Here is a 17,823-nt window from a genome sequence, read left to right as displayed (position 1 = left end):
TAGCCTAGTCTGTACTTAAATGTCTTTAACTATTTATACATAGTGGAATTCCACATAATGTATTGAGTAGAAATATCTACAGAAATTGGTTACATAGATTTTGCACAGGCCAAGACTACAGTGGAATGGCCGATAATAACAGGCTCAGTAGCCTATGTAATTACTGGATTGTAGCCAGTGCAGCACGACCAGTTACTTTTATATAGACCCTGGATTGCTGATCCTAGTAGGAGCAGTCCTCCATAGGAATGAATGGAATTCTACAGTATTTCAATTAAATGTTTCAAGGACAAAATGACATATATTTAATTATGTTTGTTGTTGTAGTGGGTATAATAAATAATAAAGAGAGTCCCATATGTAATATTCATATGTGTAAACATACTGAATTATAATTGGATGCATTTTACCGCCGTATCATACTGTGCTATGATTGGTTAAGACCACCCAGATGGTTAGGTCATGGTCAGTTGATCATGGTTGGAGATAAGTGAACATGCAAGTTGTAGCTAGCTAATAAAGAGCTACGTTAAGAAATATCCTGTACATTTTATTATTTTGTACAAAGCGTGCAAAACAAGACAGCACACTCTATATAAAAACTCGTAGTAATTTATTGGGTAAACCACCAACGTTTCGGCATCACTGCCTTTTTCAGGGTTATTGTAGTGGGGTCAGTAACATTAGTACTCTCAACAAAAATACCTCAAGGATTCTTTTTTTTTTTTTCATTTGTTATTTTTATGTTTAGCTCACATAATTTAAAATCATGCATTAAAGTGTAATAGAACAAACGTGTCAAAAACTAACGTAGACATTAATAAAGTGATTTCTGTAGCTTCCAAGATATTGGCTGTAAGGTGGCTTCAATACAGCGCCCCCTGTCAGTCATCCAGGGTTTTTACACGTCATTCGTTACGACTATCCCATCACAACCCAAAATATCAGCTTATTGTATGTACTCCATTGTTTGTTAATAACAATTGTTAACAAAGATGTTTGAGAAGTTAGCTGAATTTGCTAAATACCGAAATACAACTCCAAAACAGGGGGACAGATGAATCTACAGCAGTGTAACTGGTGGGACACGGCTTTGCAGGGAAATCCTTATTGGATGTACAAACTTTGCTGTTGTTGTAATAATTCAACAGTTAGTTCACCTCTAAACTAAAGTTTGAAGATCCATTTATTGTCAAAGAGTATAAGCATATTTTTATGTGAGTGTAATTGAAGAGTTTATTTCCAAAACGCTTTTATCCTAAATGATTGCATAGCTTATGGGTACCTTCATGTGTGTGTGTAAAATATTACTGTTCTCAGATTTTTGTATTCATAGATTTTATTGAAATGTGTTTTTTTGTTAACAATTGTTAACAAACATAGCCTCAATGTTTAAAACAAAATAAAACATATCTTTACTGGTCAGTCCTTGCATCCATAGCTCTGTCTATGAATTTGAGAGTGAATTGATTAGCGCTTTTACACCATGCATTATATCCGCAAAATAATTGCGCAATTATTTTTAGTAGTACGGTACGTACAGGCAAGGGCAAATGTCCACAGGGAAGCATCTACAATTTCAGTGCTGTCACTCTTTGTAAAAGTAGATTATTCTGTACCCCCGTTTTGGAGTTGTATTTCGGCATTTAGCAAATTCAGCTAACTTCTCAAACATCTTCAAATAGCGCACGGAAATGCTGTCACCGAGGTGAGTGTGTGAGTGTAGAAGAGCTAGTTAAACCAGTCGATTTCATAGAAATGGTAAAGCTAGTTAGCTAACGTTAGTTTGCTAATGTAGTAGCGTTAGCTAGCTCAAAGGCATTTCTTCGTAAAAAAAAATCACCATGAGCTCTAACGTGAAGTTGAAAGGAGCGTATCAAAATTGGTGTAAAATGAACGCTTAGTATATTTTTGAAAAATTAAGACATATTTGCATTTTCCAACCATTTTTCATCCCAAGAATGTGTAATAAGCAAAGGATTTGATTTCTGGTCAAACAGATGGAAAGGAGGTCTTAGAAAATATCTATTAAAAAAGTCAAAAGGTATTAGAAATACATCAAAAACAATGTTGTAAAGACCCCGGCCAACTAATATCAACATTTGTATTACGTTTTTCAGAAATCATTTTATAGGTAATGAACAGTTAAAATCATGTTTTTTGTGAAATTTGATTATATTTGGATGAAACCAGATAATAGTATGATGACCAAAGTATGAAAAATGATTCTTGCTTCTACATTGATAAAGTTTGATCATAAAGTTATTGCTTCCCTCCCTCATGTTAAACACTTGGATTTAGGAGCCTGGATCATTAAGGGAATAGGATTCAGGAGCCTGGATCATTAAGGGAATAGGATTTAGGAGCCTGGATCATTAAGGGAATAGGATTCAGGAGCCTGGATCATTAAGGGAATAGGATTCAGGAGCCTGGATCATTAAGGGAATAGGATTCAGGAGCATGGATCATTAAGGGAATAGGATTCAGGAGCCTGGATCATTAAGGGAATAGGATTCAGGAGCCTGGATCATTAAGGGAATAGGGTGACATCACCCTAACTCTTATTTTAATACACCAATGGTAACATGATATTCTCTTACCTAATTGAATAAGTACCAACATCAGAGAAGGTGTGTTTTCAGAGGGATGTGGTTTATATACAGTGCATTCGGAAAGTATTCAGACCCCTTACCTTTTTCCACATTTTGTTACACTACAACCTTATTCTAAAATTGATTAAATCATTTTTTCCCCTCCTCAATCTACACACAATATCCAATAATGACAAAGCGAAAACAGGTTTTTAGAAATGTTTGCAAATGTAATAAAAATATGAAAACAGATACCTTATTTACATAAGTATTGTTTACCCTTTGCTATGAGACTTGAAATTGAGCACAGGTGCATCCTGTTTCCATTGATTATCCTTGAGATGTTTCTACAACTTGATTGGAGTCCGCCTGTGGTAAGTTCAATTGATTGGACATGATTTGGAAAGGCACACACCTGTCTATATAAGGTCCCACAGTTGACAGTGCATGTCAGAGCAGAAACCAAGCCATGAGGTCGAAGGAATTGTCCGTAGAGCTCCGAGCAGGATCGTGTCGAGGCACAGATCTGGGGAAGGGTACCAAAACATTTCTGCAGAATTGAAGGTCCCCAAGAATACAGTGGCCTCCAACATTCTTAAATGGAAGAAGTTTGGAACCACCAAGACTCTTCATTGAGCTGGCCGCCCAACAAAACTGAGCAATCGGGAGAAGGGTCATGATCAGGGAGGTGAGCAAGAACCCAATGGTCACTCTGACAGAGCTCCAGAGGTGCTCTGTGGAGATGGGAGAACCTTCCAGAATAACAACCATCTCTGCAGCACTCTACCAATCAGGCCTTTATGGTAGAGTGGCCAGACGGAAGCCACTCTTCAGTACAAGCACATGACAGACTGCTTGGAGTTTGCCAAAAGGCACCTAAAGGACTCTGAGACCATGAGAAACAAGATTCTCTGGTCTGACGAAACCAATATTGAACTCTTTGGCCTGAATACCAAGTGTCACGTCTGGAGGAAATCTGGCACCATCCCTACAGTAAAGCATTGTGGTGGCAGCATCATGCTGTGGGGATGTTTTTCAGCGGCAGGGACTGGGAGACAAGTCAGGGTCAAGGAAAAGATGAACGGAGCAAAGTACAGAGAGATCCTTGATGAAAACCTGCTCCAGAGCGCTCAGGACCTCAGACTGGGATGAAGGTTCACCTTTCAACAGGACAACGACCCTAAGCACACAGCCAAGACAACGCAGGAGTGGCTTTGGGACAGGTCTCTGAATGTCCTTGAGTGGTCCAGTCAGAGCCCGGACCTGAACCTGATCGAACATCTCTGGAGAGACCTGAAAATAGCTGTGCAGCAACGCTCTCCATCCAACCTGACAGTGCTTCAGAGGATCTGCAGAGAAAAATACAGGTGTGCCAGGCTTGAAACATCATACCCAAGAAGACTCAAGGCTGTAATTGCTGCCAAAGGAGCTTCAACAAAGTACTGAGTAAAGGGTCTGAATACATGTATTAAAAACAAGAAATGGAAATATCACATTTACATTTGCTAAAATAAAAAAAAAAAAAAAAAATTTTGCTTTGTCATTTTGGGGTATTTTGTGTAGATTTGATGAGGGGGGAGGAACAATTTAATCCATTGTTAGAATAAGGCTGTAACGTAACAAAATGTGGAGAAAGTCAAGGGGTCTGAATACTTTCCGAAGGTACTGTAGCTAGATGGCTACTTTGCTGGTGTCTACATTTGACTATATAGTGTCAGCAAATATATAATTAAAAGTTGACATTATTAATCTATGGGAAAGATAGTTATGTTTCCACTTTCATCTGTGTCTGGTGTTAGCTACTTACTGGCTAGCTAGGTCTTCATCTGTCTGGTGTTAGCTACTTACTGGCTAGCTAGGTCTTCATCTGTCTGGTGTTAGCTACTTACTGGCTAGCTAGGTCTTCATCTGTCTGGTGTTAGCTACTTACTGGCTAGCTAGGTCTTCATCTGTCTGGTGTTAGCTACTTACTGGCTAGCTAGGTCTTCATCTGTCTGGTGTTAGCTGCTTACTGGCTAGCTAGGTCTTCATCTGTCTGGTGTTAGCTACTTACTGGCTAGCTAGGTCTTCATCTGTGTCTGGTGTTAGCTACTTACTGGCTAGCTAGGTCTTCATCTGTGTCTGGTGTTAGCTACTTACTGGCTAGCAAGGTCTTCATCTGTCTGGTGTTAGCTACTTACTGGCTAGCTAGGTCTTCATCTGTCTGGTGTTAGCTACTTACTGGCTAGCTAGGTCTTCATCTGTCTGGTGTTAGCTACTTACTGGCTAGCTAGGTCTTCATCTGTCTGGTGTTAGCTACTTACTGGCTAGCCAGGTCTTCATCTGTGTCTGGTGTTAGCTACTTACTGGCTAGCTAGGTCTTCATCTGTCTGGTGTTAGCTACTTACTGGCTAGCCAGGTCTTCATCTGTGTCTGGTGTTAGCTACTTACTGGCTAGCCAGGTCTTCATCTGTGTCTGGTGTTAGCTACTTACTGGCTAGCCAGGTCTTCATCTGTGTCTGGTGTTAGCTACTTACTGGCTAGCCAGGTCTTCATCTGTGTCTGGTGTTAGCTACTTACTGGCTAGCCAGGTCTTCATCTGTGTCTGGTGTTAGCTACTTACTGGCTAGCTAGGTCTTCAGCCAGCCTGAAACAACCCTGCTCACTGCATCCAAGTTTCTTGACATAGGTGTTTCAAAGAGCTCTTATTATGGCTGATATTTAGTTACTCATAATATTTTGGGTGATATTTTAGTCACCCAAAAGACAATTTTACATGATCAGAATGACTGTTCTGGACCTTTAAGAAATATCGCCTAGTGTCTTGTCATTCTGTTAACAAAAACCCACATTATCTTTAAGATATTTTCTAATTTCTCTCCCTCACGAGGAGGGAGGATAATAAAAGTTCACAGAAGTAACAAGTAAAGGTAGACCAACCAATTAGCTATTGTTTTTAGTTTTTAGTGATAATTTGGTTTATGATTTATTAAGTGATTGAAATGCGTCATTGTGTTACCAAATCTTTTAACAGAATGATAAAAAAAATCAGTAACAGAATGACTGCAACTGAATTGGCTACGGGAATTTATAGTAGTCACAGTTGGGTCTCCTGTTACTGTCCTCTCTTCCACTGACATACTGTTATGTTCAGCTCATAGGGTCTCCTGTTACTGTCCTCTCTTCCACTGTCATACTGTTATGTTCAGCTCATAGGGTCTCCTGTTACTGTCCTCTCTTCCACTGACATACTGTTATGTTCAGCTCATAGGGTCTCCTGCTGCTGTCCTCTCTTCCACTGACATACTGTTATGTTCAGCTCATAGGGTCTCCTGTTACTGTCCTCTCTTCCACTGTCATACTGTTATGTTCAGCTCATAGGGTCTCCTGTTACTGTCCTCCCTTCCACTGACATACTGTTATGTTCAGCTCATAGGGTCTCCTGCTACTGTCCTCTCTTCCACTGACATACTGTTATGTTCAGCTCATAGGGTCTCCTGTTACTGTCCTCTCTTCCACTGACATACTGTTATGTTCAGCTCATAGTGTCTCCTGTTACTGTCCTCTCTTCCACTGACATACTGTTATGTTCAGTTCATAGTGTCTCCTGTTACTGTCCTCTCTTCCACTGACATACTGTTATGTTCAGCTCATAGGGTCTCCTGTTACTGTCCTCCCTTCCACTGACATACTGTTATGTTCAGCTCATAGGGTCTCCTGTTACTGTCCTCCCTTCCACTGACATACTGTTATGTTCAGCTCATAGGGTCTCCTGTTACTGTCCTCTCTTCCACTGACATACTGTTATGTTCAGCTCATAGGGTCTCCTGTTACTGTCCTCCCTTCCACTGACATACTGTTATGTTCAGCTCATAGGGTCTCCTGTTACTGTCCTCTCTTCCACTGACATACTGTTATGTTCAGCTCATAGGGTCTCCTGTTACTGTCCTCTCTTCCACTGACATACTGTTATGTTCAGCTCATAGTGTCTCCTGTTACTGTCCTCTCTTCCACTGACATACTGTTATGTTCAGCTCATAGTGTCTCCTGTTACTGTCCTCTCTTCCACTGGCATACTGTTATGTTCAGCTCATAGGGTCTCCTGTTACTGTCCTCTCTTCCACTGACATACTGTTATGTTAAGTTCATAGTGTCTCCTGTTACTGTCCTCTCTTCCACTGACATACTGTTATGTTCAGCTCATAGTGTCTCCTGTTACTGTCCTCTCTTCCACTGACATACTGTTATGTTCAGTTCATAGTGTCTCCTGTTACTGTCCTCTCTTCCACTGACATACTGTTATGTTCAGCTCATAGGGTCTCCTGTTACTGTCCTCTCTTCCACTGACATACTGTTATGTTAAGTTCATAGTGTCTCCTGTTACTGTCCTCTCTTCCACTGACATACTGTTATGTTCAGTTCATAGTGTCTCCTGTTACTGTCCTCTCTTCCACTGACATACTGTTATGTTAAGTTCATAGTGTCTCCTGTTACTGTCCTCTCTTCCACTGACATACTGTTATGTTCAGCTCATAGGGTCTCCTGTTACTGTCCTCTCTTCCACTGTTCCAGTGTAAAAACAGTCCAGACAACCCCTTCCTATCTCTCTCCCTGTCTCTCTTCTCTCTCTCTCCAGCTAATGTCACCTCTCCTGGCTCTTACTGATATCCCCCATGACCAGTACAGTATTGTTAAGTACAGTACAGTAGAGAAGTAGAGTATAGCTCAGTACAATACTGTACTGTAGAGTTTAGTACAGTAGAGCACACTAAAGTACAGTGCAGTATAATTTACTATATTGTATTGTAATGTGCTGAATCAAATCAATTCAAATCAACAGATGTCCCAAAGTGCTTATACAGAAATCCAGCGTAAGGCAATGCTGATGTAGACGCACGGCAGGGTTGGAAAAACTCCCTAGAAAGGCTGGAACCTAGGAAGAAACCTAGAGAGGAACCAGGCTCTGAGGGGTGGCCAGTCCTCTTCTGGCTGTGCTGGGTGGAGATTATAACAGTACATGGCCAAGATGTTCAAACGTTCATAGATGACCATCAGGGTCAGATAATAATAACAGTGGTTGTAGAGGGGCAACAGGTCAGCACCTCAGGAGTAAATGTCAGTTGGCTTTTCATTTCCGAGCATTCAGAGGTTGAGAAAGCAGGTTCGGTAGAGTGGAGAGTTTCATATATGTTATTTGTCTTCAGGAAGGCAACAGCTTTTTCCCCAAAAATTGAGAGGCCGATTTAAAAATGAAAAATATATCTGGGTCAAAGTTAGGCTTTTTCAAGAGTGGCGTTATTACTGCCACTTTTAGTGAGTTTGTTACACATCCACAGGATAGGGAGCCATTTATTATGTTCAACATAGGAAGGCCAAGCACAGGAAGCAGCTATTTCAATAGTAGGCAGCTGGAAGGCTTAGAGGCATGACTATTTTCGTGAATGTGTCGAGAGATACAGGACTAAATAACTTGAGTGACCTTAGGTCCTGGCAGTTCTGTGCAGACTCAGGACAACTGCGTTTTGGAGTAATATGCAGATTCAAAGACGAATCTGTCATTTGCTTTCTAATGATCATGATATTTTCATTGAAGAAGTTCATAAATGGGGTGGCAGGTAGCCTAATGGTTAGAGCGTTGGGCCAGTAACCGAAAGCTTGCTGGATCGAATCCCCGAGCTGACAAGGTAAAAATTAGAGGTAAATCGGCCGATTTAAAAAAAAAAAAATATATATATATATATATATATATATATATATATATATATATATATATGAATTCATCACTGCTGAATTGAAGACCACGTTAGCTTGGTGACAGTATCAAAAATACATTTAGGATTGTTTTTTTCTCTCAATTAGGTTGGAAAAGTAGACCGATCGAGCAGCAGTGAGGGCTCTTCGATATTGCATATTCCGACTAGCTTGGAAAGTCGGAAGGCTTCCAGTTTGTTAGAGCGCCATTTCCGTTCAAATTTTCAGGAACCTTGCTTCAGGGCTCGGGTATTTTCTGTATACAAGGGAGCTGTCAACTGTGTTTATTTTCAGCAAACTTAACATGTGTAAATATTTGTATGAACATAACGAGATTCAACAACTGAGACATAAACTGAACAATTTCCACAGACGTGTGACTAACAGAAATGGAATAATATGTCCCTGAATAAAGTAACAGTCAGTATCTGGTGTGGCCACCAGCTGCATTAAGTACTGCAATGCATCTCCTCCTCGTGGATTGCACCAGATTTGCCAGTTCTTGCTGTGAGATGTTACCCCATTCTTCCACCAAGGCACCTGCAAGTTCCCGGACATTTCTGGGGGGAATGGCCCTAGCCCTCACCCTCCGATCCAACAGGTCCCAGACGTGCTCAATGGGATTGAGATCCGGGCTCTTCGCTTGCCATGGCAGAACACTTACATTCCTGTCTTGCAGGAAATCCCGCACAGAACAAGCAGTATGGCTGGTGGCATTGTCATGCTGGAGGGTCATGTCAGGATGAGCCAGCAGGAAGGGTACCACATGAGGGAGGAGGATGTCTTCCCTGTAACACATAGCGTTGAGATTTCCTGCAATGACAACAAGCTCAGTCTGATGATGCTGTGATACACCACCCCAGACCATGACGGACCCTCCACCTCCAAATCGATCCCACTCCAGAGTACAGGCCTCGGTGCAACCCTCATTCCTTCGACGATAAACGCGAATCCGATCATCACCCCTGGTGAGACAAAACCACGACTCGTCATTGTAGAGCACTTTTTGCCAGTCCTGTCTGGTCCAGCGACGGTGGGTTTGTGCCCATAGGCGACGTTGTTGCCGGTGATGTCTGGTGAGGACCTGCCTTACAACAGGCCTACAAGCCCTTGGTCCAGCCTCTCAGCCTATTACAGACAGTCTGAGCACCGATGGAGGGATTGTGCATTCCTGGTGTAACTCGGGCAGTTGTTGTTGCCATCCTGTACCTGTCCCGCAGGTGTGATGTTCGGATGTACCGATCCTGTGCAGGTGTTACACGTGGTCTGCCACGATCCTGTCTTAGGCATCTCACAGTACCGACATTGCAATTTATTGCCCTGGCCACATCTGCAGTCCTCATGCCTCCTTGCAGCATGCCTAAGGCACGTTTACACAGATGAGCAGGGACCCTGAGCATCTTTCTTTTGGTGTTTTTCAGAGTCAGTAGAAAGGCCTCTTTAGTGTCCTAAGTTTTCATAACTGACGTTAATTGCCTACCGTCTGTAAGCTGTTAGTGTTTTAACGACCGTTCCACGGGTGAATGTTCATTAGTTGTTTATGGTTCATTGAACAAGCATGGTAAATAGTGTTTTAACCCTTTACATTGAAGATCTGTGAAGTTATTTGGATTTTTACGAATTATCTTTGAAAGACAGGGTCCTGAAAAAGAGAGGTTTCTTTTTTTGCTGAGTTTAGATCCAGGGTATGACTGCGGCAATGCGTAGGTCTGGAGAAATGTTGTACAAAACCCACTGAGTCGATGATGGCTCCGAAAGCCTTTTGGAGTGCATCTGTGGTCTTTTCCATGTGAATATTGAAGTCACCAAAAATGTGAATATTATTCGCCATGACTACAAGGTCCGATAGGAATTCAGAGACAGTGAGGAACACTGTATATGGCCCAGGAGGCCTGTAAACAGTAGCTATAAAAAGTTATTGAGTATGCTGCATAGATTTTATGACTAGAAGCTCAAAAGACGAAAACGCAATAAAAAAAAAATGGGTAAATTGAAGTTTGCTGTTGTAAATGTTAGCAACACCTTTGCGGGATGTGCGAGGATATGGTCACCAATGTAACCAGGAGGAGAGGCCTCTTAACACAGTAAATAAATCAGGCTTGAGCCATGTTTCAGTCAATCACATCAAGGTTATGATCAGTGATTAGGTCATTGACTATGACTGCCTTGGAAGTGAGGGATCTAACATGAAGTAGTTATATTTTGGGATGTGAGATATTATCACGATCTCTTTCAATAATGACAGGAATGGAGGTCTTTACTCCAGTGAGATTGCTAAGGCGAACACTGCCATGTTTAGTTCAGCCCGACCTAGATCAAAGCACAGACACGGTCTCAGCGGGAAAGCTGAGCTGACTACACTGACAGTACTAGTGGCAGACTCCACTTAGCTTGCAGGCTGGCAGAGTCCTGTCTATGTTGATAGATAAGATGAGAGCACCCCTCCAGCTTGGATGGAGTCCGTCTCTCCTCAGCAGGCAGGGCTTGGTCCTGTTTGTGGGGGAGTCCCAGAAAGAGAGCCAGTTTTCTACAAATTCTATATTTTGGGAGGGACAGAAAACACTCTTCAACCAGTGATTGAATTGTGAACTCTACTGTACTGAAGTCCACTGTGCTGTTCTGTAATGTGCTGTCCAAACTCAGTGGGCTACGTGCCAGGGATTTGACTGACATCTGGGATTCCCATCCACGTTTATTAATAGGTTCACATGATGGATCTGTAGTAATTGGAACTTTGAGTTTGAATGTTGTGGGCTTGTTGTGTTGACATGTCAGTGTTTCTTCCTTCCATTCCACAGGTTCCGGTTCATAAGGTCGGTGGCGTCCCTGACAACCAGGCCGTTCTCCCGGGGGCCTGTGTCTTTGCAAGGGAAGGCCCCGGACATGTCTGAGGGTAAGGCCATATACAACTGACTGACTGACTGATTAAGTATTTATATATTGATTTGTTGATTGATTAACTGACTCACTGTTATGAACTTAATTTATACTACTCTTGGGGTATGATGACAAGACTAGAGGACATTGAGACTCCATCTAGTCTCCTGACCTCTAACCCATTACTTGTTTTGTGTCTCCACTCTCTACAGGAAATGCTCACTTGCTAATGTCCAATGGTGTGTTGGTAACCAACCCTGAATCCTAATTGTATAAAACACTTACTTAATTCAGTCTAAATTCAACTTAATCCTGCCTGGATGTATTTTAGCTCATCGTCTCTCAAACACACTGCCTTGAACGCTCTCTTTCTCTATCCAGTACCCTGTGGTCTGTTGAGCTGGTTGTACGGCCTTGTTTCTCTCTTCCATTTCTGACAGACTGAACTGTGAATGCTCCCCTGGCCTGTGGCAGTGGCGGGCACCTTTTATCGATGCTGCTGTACCCTATTCTATAGTATACAGACCTGTCTTGGTCATCTCTCTCTCTCTCTCAAGTGTCTTGTTTCATATCGTCTCAACATTATGACATCACAGCGATGCCAGTCAGGTGGGCCACAAACCAATAGGCAAATCTCAAATGACACCTTATTACTTTGTCAGTGCACTAGTGATTTCTCCCCATTGCGCGTACACCCTCGAGCTGCAGCACAAAGCCACTCAGTGACTCATGTGCTAGCTGGAACAACAGTTGAGCTGATATTGTGTATCCTACCCAGACCTCACTAGTACTCTGTAGCTTGTTGCTGTCATTCTGTCTGAGATCATATGATTCCCATTGCACATTCTGTTCTGAGCACAGAATCTCACACACACACACACACACACACACACACACACTGAGAGCTGATCAACTGTGTGGTTGTTTTTCAGTGCGCAACAGGCTGAGAGAGATTGTGGGAGCGTCCACTAACTGGAGGTACAGTAACAGAACCAGTAAAGCTACTTTGTATTGAGATAGATACCATGACAGGAAGGCCAGTGTTTACTTGTTATAGTTGTGTATGACCTTGTTAAACTCAGCTCATTCCTGATGTATCTCTCGCTATCTCCCATCCTGTAGAGACCACCAGCAGGCGTTAGCTGACCGTTTGTCATTGTCCAATCAGCTGGCTGGTTCTCAGGATGAGCTTCCTGTCCGCAGGATGAAGGACAGCTACATAGAGGCCCACCTTCCCCTGGGCACAGACCCTACCCTTAGAGAGAAATACCTCAACTACCTCAAAGGTGTCAGGTAACCGATACAGATACACACTCACACATTCTTCTTACACACACTTCCTTCCCCCCTCACAGTCTGCTGTCTCTATTCCAGGTTTGGCCGTATCCTGGAGGATCTGGACAGTCTAGCAGGTATGACCATATGACAATTTCTTTCTTTTTTATTTTATTTTACCTTTATTTAACTAGGCAAGTCAGTTAAGAACAAATTCATATTTATAATGACGGCCTAGGAACAGTGGGTTAACTGCCTTGTTCAGGAGCAGAACGACAGATTTGTACCTTGTCAGCTCTGGGATTCAATCCAGCAACCTTTAGGTTACTAGTCCAACGCTCTAACCACTAGGCCACCTGCCAACATCATCACCTCAACAACACACTGGTACATGGTAATACACCGGTATTACTATTCACTCTCTCTGGCTTTGTCTCTCTCTCCCCCATCAGTGTTGATCTGTTACTCTCACACCCATAACAAGGCACTTCAGAGATCTCCTCTGTCCATCGTCACTGCCCTGGTGGACAAGATAGGTATGACACCCAGCAGTCCCGGTACAGCACCAGGGTGTACTGTATAGACCAGTGCAGTGTTTCTCAAATCTAATCCAGGGACACTTTTTCCTAGTGTCATTGAATATATATCGTTTGTTACTGTTGCAATTTGGTAGTTGTGTCTTATTTCCCCTGTATGTGATGTCACAGACATGAGGAAACAAATCATCCACCCTGACTGTGACATCAAGTTCACTGGTCACGTGACCTGGGTGGGGAAGACCTCCATTGAAGCCAAGATGCACATGTCTCAGGTATACACGCGCGCGTGCGCACACACACAGTAATATACTAATGTCCACAATAGTGATGTTATTTCTGTGTGTATGTACAGTACCACGGTGGGGCCTACACTCCAGTTCTGGATGCTACTTTTGTTATGGTGGCCAGAGACCCTGAGAACAAGAGGTATACAACATCCATCCAATCATCCATCCATTCAACCAACCAACCATCCACAGTATCCATCCATGACTGATGTCTCTATTGCTCTGTCGGTTTCTGTGTCTCTCAGGGCAGCGTTTGTTAACCCTCTGAAGCCAGAGGGAATTGAGGAGGAGAAACTGTTTCAGCAGGGAGAGAGTAAGACACACTACATCCTTATGTGTATATATTACTGTGTTTGTGTTTGTTATTTACTGTGTGTGTGTCCCTCCAGTCAATAAGACGCGTCGAATAGAGCTGAGTACAGCGTCTCTACTGAAGGTGGCCCCTACTGCTGAGGAGAGGAAGATCGTACACAGCCTGTTCCTCAACACCCTGGACAGCAAGTACGACACAAACACACAAATACACACACACATCAAATATTTGTTTTTACGTAAACAATGAGCAACTAAGCTTCCATAGTGTATCTTTAAATCACACTGATCACAATGACTACAGTCATATTTTGTCATATCAAATTGTTGTCACATTGATGTTCCCATTAAAATGAGATAAAAGTTAACTTAAGGTAGTAATAATCTTAATTGACTTCGCACCCATTGTACAAACACATGTAAGGCATAAAAATCTACAAGAGCAAACTCGCTGAATCATAGGCTGTAGGAAATATTATGGATTTCTTTTGTTGCTTCACTGTTAAATGACAAGTGTTACCTTATTAAATGATGCGAACACACATCCTAAAATCCAGTACAAGCATTTTGTGAGTGTGTGGTAATGGTGTCTGTCTGTGTGTTGTCCTGTAGGACAGTAAGTTTCCGTAGCAGAGTTCTGCCTCCTAACTCAGTATGGATGGAGGACGCCAAAGTCAAAGGACTGGAGATCTGCCATCCACAGGTTAGAGAGGGAAGGAGGGAGAGATATTTATAACTTGAAACATTTCTCATTTGTGCTGACTAAGGTGTGTTTTCAGGAGAGGAACATCTTTAACAGGATCTTTGGAGGGTTTCTGATGAGGAAAGCTTACGAGCTGGGCTGGGCTAACGCGTGTGTCTACGGGTGAGTGAGCGAATGTGTTCCCAGCAAACCGAGAACATTCCCAGTTACAGTGTGACGTTATGATACCCTAAACACACCTCAGCAATTATGTCTGGATTTAATTCAAATCATTCTGCAGAAATATTACAGGAATGTTCTGTTAGTGTTGAAGATGTTATTTAAAACACCCATAACATCAAACAAGGAACATTCCCACAAGACTCAGTTATAGTGCAATGTTTTGACATGCATCATTGTCCCAATAACGTTCCCTGAACATTCACAGAACCAATTTGAGAGTTTGCTGGGTTGTGTGGAAGGGTACAAATGTGAAGATCTACGTTTGTATCGGTCCATCACGTACAGTTCAGGAAAGTATTCAGACCGCTTCCCTTTTTCCACATTTTGTTACGTTACAGCCTTTTTCTACAATGGATTACATTTTTTCCCCTCATCAATCTACACACAATACCACATAATGACAAAGCAGAAACAGGTTTTTAGAATTTTTTGCAAATGTTTTAAACAAAAAAACAGATACTTTATTTACATAAGTATTCAGACCCTTTGCTATGAGAAATTGAGCTCAGGTGCATGCTGTTTCCATTGATCATACCACTCGGGGCTCCCGAGTGGCGCAGCAGTCTAAGGCACTGCATCTCAGTGCTAGAGGCGTCACTACAGACCCTGGTTCGATCCTGAGCTGTATCGCAACCGGCTGTGATCGGGAGTCCCATAGGACGGCGCACAATTGGCCCAGAGTCGTCTGGGTTAGGGGAGGGTTTGGCCGGGGTAGGCCATCACTGTAAAATAATCATTTGTTCTTAACTGACTTGCCTAGTTAAATAAAGGTTAAAGAATTATAATTAAAAAGGGCATTGGTCAGGGAGGTGACCAAAACCCTGATGGTCACTCTAACAGAGCTCCAGAGTTCCTCTGTGGAGATGGGAGAACCTTCCAGAAGGACAACCATCTCTGCAGTACTCCACCAATCAGGCCTTTATGGTAGAGTGGCCAGACGGAAGCAACTCCTCCAGTAAAAGGCACATGACAGCACGCTTGGAGTTGGCCAAAAGGCACCTGAAGGACTCTCAGACCATGAGAAACAAGATTCTCTTTGGCCTGAATGCTAAGCGTCACATCTGGAGGAAACCTGGCACCATCCCTACGGTAAAGTATTGTGGTGGCAGCGTCATGCTGTGGGGATGTTTTTCAGCGGCAGGGACTGGGAGACTAGTCAGGATGGAAGGAAGGATGAACAGAGCAAAGTACAGAGAGATCTTTGATGAAAACCTGCTCCAGAGCACTCAGGAACTCAGACTGGGCTGAAGGTTCACTGTCCAACAGGACAACGACCCTAAGCACACAGCCAAGACAACGCAGGAGTGGCTTCGGGACAAGTCTCTGAATGTCCTTGAGTGGCCCAGCCAGAGCCCGGAATTGAACCCGATCAAACATCTCTGGAGAGATCTGACAACAGCTGTGCAGCGACGCTCCCCATCCAACCTGACAGAGCTTGAGAGGATCTGCAAAGAAGAATGGGAGAAACACCCCAAATACAGGTGTGCCAAGCTTGTTACGTCATACCCAAGAAGGCTCAAGGCTGTAATAGCTGCCAAAGGTTCTAAAACAAAGTACTGAGTAAAGGGTCTGAATACTTATGTAAATGTAATATTACAATTTTTTTTATTTTTAATACATTTGCAAAAATTTCTAAAAACCTGTATTTGCTTTGACATTATGGGGTATTGTGTTTAGATTGATGAGGGGGGAAGTAAGGCTGTAACGTAACAAAATGTGGAAAAAGTCAAGGGGTCTGAATACTTTCCGAATGCCCTGTACACCTGCGCATCCTCATTGTGTGTGTGTGTGTGTTCTCTCGCTCTGCTCCAGGGGGTGTCGGCCTAACCTGGTTGCCGTGGACGATATCCTCTTCCGGAAGCCAGTAGAGATTGGCTCCCTACTCCTGCTCTCATCACAGGTTTGTGTGTGGGTGTGCGCATGCAAGCATGTGCATTTGTGTGTTATATGATCTGCTCCAATTTCAGTGCTGACACATCCCTCTCTTTGATCCAGGTGTGTTACACAGAGGGAAAGTACATCCAGGTCAGAGTTCATACAGAGGTTCTTGACCCTCTGACTCGGCAGCACAACACCACTAATGTCTTCCACTTCACCTTCGTCACAGACAAAGACGTCCCCAACATAGTGCCACAGAGCTACGGCGGTATGACCTCTAAGCCCTGACCTTTTAACTCTAACCCTAACATATGCTGCATTTAAGTCATGTCGGCAACTCAGGACCTCCGAGTTAAAATGAACGTTATTTATGTAGAGCTTCCTATTGGTTGATTCGGATACTTCCTTTGTGGGAAACGCGGGTTTGTTTCTATTACGAGTAAGCAAGTTGGAAATGTCAGTTTGAGTTTCCGACATGACGTGAACTCAGCAATAATACCACAGCGCTACCGAGGTATGACCTCTGACCTTTAAACTCTAACATTGCATCACAGCACTACGAAGGTACTGTTACTGGAATGTTTGTGCCAACAGAAAGAGATTCAAGTTATTGTAATGTTTTTACTGTAGATTCCACAGATTCTAACATTGGTCGTATGTGTCTATCTCCAGAGTCCATGTTGTACCTGGATGGAAAGAGACACTTTAACCAGACCCTGGAGTCTCAGTGAGACGTGATGAACACTGACGAACCCTGACCCAACACAACAACTACCTGCTAAAGCCTTAGTGTCCAGCCACCGCACCCGCCCTCCTTACCGTACTGTGTGTGTGTGTGTGTGTGTGTGTGTGTGTATTTGCATAACAAGGTATCTATTTGCTTACCTCTATGTACCAAATATATATATATATTTATAAACTGGGTGGTTCGAGCCCTGAATGCTGATTGGCTGACAGCCGTGGTATATCAGACCGTATACCATGGTTATGACAAAACATGTAGTTTTACTGCTCTAATTAATTGGTAACCAGTTTATAATATCAATAAGGAACCTTGGGGGTTTGTGGTATATGGCCAATATACCACAGCTAAGGGCTGTGTCCAGGCACTCCGCAATGCGTCGTGCATAAAAACAGCCCTTAGCCGTGGTATATTGGCCATATACCACACCCCCTTATGCCTTATTGCTTAAATATATGCATGATGTGTGTCTAGTATATGTCTGTTTGGTGGTTGGTTCTTCTGGAGTCTGTTTACGTTCTGAGATCCTGGTTTGGGAACACAGATGTCAATAGTGCTATCAATTTTTTTCTACATATCTTCTACATAAAATAAAATGAAATGTTATTTGTCACATGCGCCGAATACAACAGGTGTAGACCTTACAGTGAAATGCTGAATACAACAG

The 17,823-nt window shown here is 42.7% G+C and overlaps 1 protein-coding gene across 2 annotated transcripts; it reads left to right on the top strand.

The window, feature by feature from the left end:
* The first annotated feature begins 1,521 nt into the window (after positions 1 to 1,521).
* On the top strand, positions 1,522 to 17,769 carry LOC106579463 (acyl-coenzyme A thioesterase 9, mitochondrial). Of its 2 annotated transcripts, XM_014159394.2 has the most exons (16): positions 1,522 to 1,708; positions 11,120 to 11,214; positions 11,411 to 11,437; positions 12,131 to 12,176; positions 12,321 to 12,491; positions 12,573 to 12,610; positions 12,926 to 13,009; positions 13,181 to 13,284; positions 13,365 to 13,438; positions 13,545 to 13,612; positions 13,689 to 13,800; positions 14,224 to 14,314; positions 14,391 to 14,476; positions 16,349 to 16,436; positions 16,532 to 16,682; positions 17,087 to 17,769. In XM_014159394.2, the coding sequence occupies exons 1-16, from the start codon at positions 1,695 to 1,697 to the stop codon at positions 17,143 to 17,145; spliced, it is 1,308 nt and encodes a 435-aa protein (XP_014014869.1). In that variant the 5' UTR covers positions 1,522 to 1,694; the 3' UTR covers positions 17,146 to 17,769. The 2 variants fall into 2 exon arrangements, with proteins under 2 accessions (XP_014014869.1, XP_014014870.1); XM_014159395.2 differs by lacking the exon at positions 11,411 to 11,437.
* The last annotated feature ends 54 nt before the right edge of the window (positions 17,770 to 17,823 follow it).

This window comes from Salmo salar, chromosome ssa19 (assembly GCF_905237065.1).
Source record: "Salmo salar chromosome ssa19, Ssal_v3.1, whole genome shotgun sequence".
NCBI lineage: Eukaryota > Metazoa > Chordata > Actinopteri > Salmoniformes > Salmonidae > Salmo > Salmo salar.
The sequence above is the reverse complement of the archived record's forward strand: the minus strand, read 5'-3'. Positions and strand labels throughout refer to the sequence as shown.